This window comes from Notothenia coriiceps, unplaced genomic scaffold (genome assembly GCF_000735185.1).
Source record: "Notothenia coriiceps isolate Sejong01 unplaced genomic scaffold, NC01 NC01_scaffold00019000, whole genome shotgun sequence".
In the NCBI taxonomy this organism is placed as follows: domain Eukaryota; kingdom Metazoa; phylum Chordata; class Actinopteri; order Perciformes; family Nototheniidae; genus Notothenia; species Notothenia coriiceps.
This window is the reverse complement of record NW_011351701.1, coordinates 1511210-1516639: the sequence shown is the minus strand read 5'-3', so window position 1 is coordinate 1516639 and position 5430 is coordinate 1511210. Positions and strand designations below refer to the sequence as shown.

The 5430-nt window shown below is 45.5% G+C and overlaps 1 protein-coding gene across 2 annotated transcripts in view; it reads left to right on the top strand.

The window, feature by feature from the left end:
- The window catches only part of LOC104951579 (CLIP-associating protein 1-B-like), a 5197-nt gene extending 522 nt beyond the window's left edge, over positions 1-4675 (top strand). The window contains exons 2-8 of one of the 2 annotated variants that reach the window (XM_010778265.1): positions 75-297; positions 1117-1197; positions 1720-1851; positions 2019-2104; positions 2373-2505; positions 3572-3745; positions 4624-4675. In XM_010778265.1, the coding sequence (XP_010776567.1) occupies positions 112-297; positions 1117-1197; positions 1720-1851; positions 2019-2104; positions 2373-2505; positions 3572-3640 (687 nt within the window). In that variant the 5' untranslated portion in view covers positions 75-111 and the 3' untranslated portion in view covers positions 3641-3745; positions 4624-4675. The remainder of the gene's footprint in view (positions 1-74; positions 298-1116; positions 1198-1719; positions 1852-2018; positions 2105-2372; positions 2506-3571; positions 3746-4623) is intronic. The other variant, XM_010778266.1, reaches the window with a different exon arrangement.
- The last annotated feature ends 755 nt before the right edge of the window (positions 4676-5430 follow it).

The following is a 5430-nucleotide window of genomic DNA, read 5'->3' as shown; positions in this document are numbered from 1 at the left end:
AGTTGTGTGTGTGTGTGTGTGTGTGTGTGTGTGTGTGTGTGTGTGTGTGTGTGTGTGTGTGTGTGTGCGCGCAGGGAGTCGTTCCCGTACGAGACGCAGTTCAACATCCTGATGCGGTTCATCGTGGATCAGACGCAGACCCCCAACCTGAAGGTGAAGGTGGCCATCCTGCGCTACGTTCAGGCTCTCTCTCAGCTGATGGATCCCGCAGACTTCTCTAACTCCAGCGAAACTAGACTCGCCGTCTCTCGGATCATCACCTGGACCACGGAGCCCAAGAGCTCCGACGTACGCAAGGTACAACTACACCTTTGACATACACAATAAGACCACAACATACTCCCAATAAAACACATTGGAACACATCGAGACTAGGACAGGAAATAATTAAGTTAATAAAATACTATGAGATCGTTAAATAACGAAACCTAACTAAAACCAAAAGGGATCTGGTTGTCAGGGCAACAATTTTACCACAAAGAAAAGCTAGGATAGAAAAGTTTTGTATTTCCACTTTAAATGGAATAAAACAAGTGTATACAGAGTGGTGCAGTGACGAGTCCTAAAACCCGGAAGTGAGTTAGCATTTCACCTCGTCTCAGAGCCAATGGGATCTCTCCATAGGATTTTGGGAAATATCTGGAAATAAGGTCTGTGGTTGGGACACATTTCACTTCAGCAGGTCACCATTGAAAAAGAGGTCAATGATCTCAATGGGTTTTCACCTGAATAAATAAAGGTTTTGAATTGAATTGAATTGAAGAGACGGATCATGTTTTATTCTACGACAGTGCCCCCACTGGTGATTTCTGAAGAGTTGACGTGTCTGAAAAACCCCTGTTGAGGGAACCTGCAGCTTCCTTCCGGGTTTTAGGACGCGTCACTGCACCACTCTGTGCTGTGGGGTGACTTTAGAAAAGCCCTGTTACGAATAGGCCCATTTATGGATGATACTAATTGTTATATAATGGAACCCTTATAGATTTACTTAGATGACTCAAACCTGCTGGTCTGGAGGCTCCTTTGCAGCTGGCTTTATTTTACTAGTCTTTTCCACGCCATCCTTTGTTTCTTTCTTTATTTTTCACACACCTTTTTTTACCACGGCACCCCCAGAACCTCCACAGCTGGGGGGGGGAGGTCTCAGGTCCACCCAGCACCGTGGGGGACACACACCTGGAGGACAGGTGTAAACAGGTAGAGCTCCACCACAGCATGAGAAAACTCCTCTAACAAGACAGGTCTAACAAAGCCTGAGAGACGAGTCTGACAAAGCCTGAGAGACGAGTCTGACAAAGCCTGAGAGACGAGTCTGACAAAGCCTGAGAGACGAGTCTGACAAAGCCTGAGAGACGAGTCTGACAAAGCCTGAGAGACGAGTCTAACAAAGCCTGAGAGACGAGTCTGACAAAGCCTGAGAGACGAGTCTAACAAAGCCTGAGAGACGAGTGTGTGTGTGTGTGTGTGTGTGTGTGTGTGTGTGTGTGTGTCACTGTATGTGTGTGTGTGTGCGTGTGTCCTAAAATATTAATCATGATCCATTTGAACTTTCCATATTTAAATGAAGATGCTGTGATGTTTAAAATTCTGCGCTCACATGACACTGCAACAGACATTTACTCTAGTGTGTGTGTGTGTGTGTGTGTGTGTGTGTGTGTGTGTGTGTGTGTGTGTGTGTGTGTGTGTGTGTGTGTGTGTGTGTGTGTGTGTTTGTTACAGGCTGCTCAGGTGGTGCTGATCTGTCTCTTTGAGCTGAACACTCCTGAGTTCACCATGCTGCTCGGCGCTCTGCCCAAAACCTTCCAGGACGGAACGACCAGACTGTTACACAACCACCTGAGGAGCAGCATGGTGAGGACACACACACACACACACACACACACACACACACACACACACACACACACACACACACACACACACACACAGTCTCATATTTATGATAACACATATTTAATACCTCACAGAGTGTTTAAAAAGGTTGTGTGAAGCAGTGTTTCTCTGTATTGTCTCTGCAGGTGTCCTCTGGTTCCCCTGCAGGCCGGACCCCCCCTCGCCCCCTCACCTCCCCCACAAACTGCTCCCCGGGGGGTCTCTCTCCCAGGTAACGCTATAGTGGAGTATGAAAACAAGATATACTGTAAAGAGTGCTCTGGACCACTTGTGACTCTTTCTCTGCATGAGGCCCAGGGCTCGCTCACAGGCTCCAACAGAACAGTGTATATTGTTGACGGACTCCGTTGTGTTAACAGACGATCATCAGGTGTAGATCATTCTGTTCGGCTGCTGCTCCGTGTGGATTTGTTGGCACCCATGTCGTCGTATCTAAAAGGTTAAGTGTCTCTTTAATGAAGCGGCTCCTCTCCCTGCAGCCTGCTGGATCTGGACAGTGAGATCTTGAACGCTGAGGAGATCTTCTCGTCTCTGCGAGGCGTCACTGAGGCCATCCAGAACTTCAGCTTCCGCAGCCAGGAGGAGCTGACAGAGCCCCGGAGGGACGGCAAGGTGGGGAGGAGGAGCCCAGACATAACCCTTAAGATAACCCTTAAAATGCAGTTTAAATAACCCTTAAAATACTGTTTCAATACTGTTTGAATAACCTTAAAGAGCAACTTGCAGGTCAGAGACACCTGTGAATAAATGTGTAGGAAAATGATGAATACACTAGATTTTTTTTAAATATACAGAAATATACACTACAGTGACATCTGGCGTCGTTTTTGTAAGAAATTTTCACTTCCGCATAAAAAAGCCTCCGCACATGACCTCCCGCGTGTGACGTAACATGGGGGAGAGCGGCCGGTCTAACGTATAAATAAACATGGATCACAATGCTAGTTTTGACACAGAAGAGGTTGAAAATATATATTTGAATGCATATGATTATAATTATGAGCCTGCTAGGCGTCCAAGAGACCAGGAGCAGCCAAGGATTAGAAAAAATAACGGCCATCGGAGAGAAATGGAGCTGTGGTGTGAGGAGAACCAGTGGAGAACTGGGCAGCTATCTTGGTGATTGACCGGCGTTAGCTACAGAATGTTAGCTAACGTCACATCACAACATTGTGAAGTTATCTATCATATATCAGGCTATAACTAAAGTAGCATTGATAATATAGTAACGTTACTGGCAGAACTGTTGATACTGATCCATAACAGAAACTAATGTGCAAGTATCAGCCGTATCTCGCGTTACCTAATGCAACTCCACACTACGGTGCTGTGTACCGGAGGGGATACGCGAGATACGGCTGATACTTGACGATCTGGCGGAGAAAGGTTGTGTAGCCTCCGTTGATATGCCGTTGTAAATGGCTTGGATGGAAAGCATGGTGTGTAGTCGGAGAGTGGGTGCACAGCTGATTGCACAGGTGAGTGGAGGTTGAAAGCCGGGGAGCCAGGAGTGACAGCACCACGCACACACAAACAACACAGACAGGGAACAAACAAACCCACAAAAGGAGACGGCTGGAGCACACAAGAATGTTATCTATCTTTATTGGAATTAGTACTAGAAAACCCAATTTCCCCCAGAATTAAATGGCGTTTTATTTCTCTCTGGTGTCTGCAGGGAGGAGGTTGGGATTGGTCCCAGAATCTGATGGTTTTTGGGGGGGCCGCACAGACGCTGGGACAATAAGACGTCCTGCTGAACACGGCCCCCCCACGCTCCTTCTGCGGCCCCCGCTCAGAGACTACAACCCGTTCAACTACTGCGACAGCATCGGAGCGATGGAGGACGACGGTGTTGCCCAACCTTATTCTGTTAATTATCTGTCTGCCAATTTAAAAAAGTCAAGAAGTGCATTTAAAAATCTTACTTTAGTTTGTATATTTCAAAATAAAACCAGGCATGGTATACATACAGTATGACGGGAGAGGACGCTGGCGCTTGATTGTTTGCTTGTTTGCGCTTCTCCTACGCCTCAGTTCTGCTTTTAAAAGCTATAGTTTACATGGCTAACTTTGAGCTGTTTAACAAGTGCTTTTATATCTAAACCTTGTGTTATTGACGGTTTTGGACCTTGACGGCTGTCGTGACGATACGCTGTATCGCCCAAATCTCTCCGGCTGACTGCTTGCCTCTCTCCGGCTGATGCTTGCCTCTCTCCGCTACTAGGTGTGATAGGCAGGCGGACTCCCAAGCTCTGTTATCATTCCCGGGACGTGAGGTATACTAACGGGAGAGCCTTCCAGCTGTCCCGTTGCTGTTAGCCACTCGCTGCTAAGCAACCGCTACCAACTTTCTTCGGCGCCGGACCATGTTGACATGCTACTCCCCGACCCACATTGAGAGCCACCCACAGGACTGTTGGAAGCTTTTAAAAAAACCGCCTCAAACAATCTGTTCAATAGAGCTTCCCTAGGACCTTTTATTTATTACCACCCTTTTATTTTATTTGTATTGTTGTTTTTTATTGCTTTTATTAATTCTACCGTGTTTGTGTGCTGTTTTATACTGTTCATGGCTCACTGCTTGTAGCACTTTCGGGATTGAATTTCAATATTGGAAGTGCTTTATAAATGAACCCATTAGTTAAAGGGTCTAGGGTTTTCAAATAAAAGTGATGTATCCTTTAATGCATGTTTTCACCGCTCGGTGTATACAAATATTTCGTGCAGGAAGCAGACAGGAGGTGTGTGGAAAACAAGATGAGCCCCAAGAGCTTCCCAGGTTATTGCTCGGTTTTTCCAAAAATTAAAATACCCAAGAACCACTAGTACCCTTACAGGCAGTTTAGAATGAGGCTGTATTTCCAAAATAAAAACCTACAAGCAACTAACTATATCATGCAGCAAGCTCAGAAGATGCTTGTTTTTCAAAATAAAAGCCTAGAAGCCTTACTAATATTATTAAAGCAAGCTCAGAATGATGCTTTTTTTTCAAAATAAAATGCCTAAGCAATTACCTATAACCATTACAGCAGCTCATGTTTGTTTTCAAAATAAAGCTTACTATATCATATTAAAACAAGCTCAGAATGGAGGCTTGTTTTTCAAATAAAAGCCCAAAATGCAACAATAACAATAGTAAAAGTATTTTTTTTGTTTATTAATGGGACCCTCCTCCTCTTTTTGGTCTGGTCTCACGTAGCAGCTGTTTTTTTTTCAAAAATAAAAGCGTTATATCATGACGGCGGGTTCAGAATGTGAGACTTGTTTTTCAAAATAAAAGCCCCAAAATGGCAACAAATACAACACAAAATGAGTAAAAGGTATTTTGCGATTTATTAATGGGAACCCTCTTTCTCTTTTAGGGTCCCCAGCGGAGGCAGCTTGAGCTGGTGGGTGGATCTTCTGCAAGGAGCTTTCTATTGGCCAGTAAGAGAGAGGCGGGGCAATAGGGAGAGGGGCGAGCCAAGAGGAGAAGAGGCGAGGACCTAGAGGAGAGGAGGGGGACCCTGCTGGAGCTCCCTCAAAGTGTCCCGA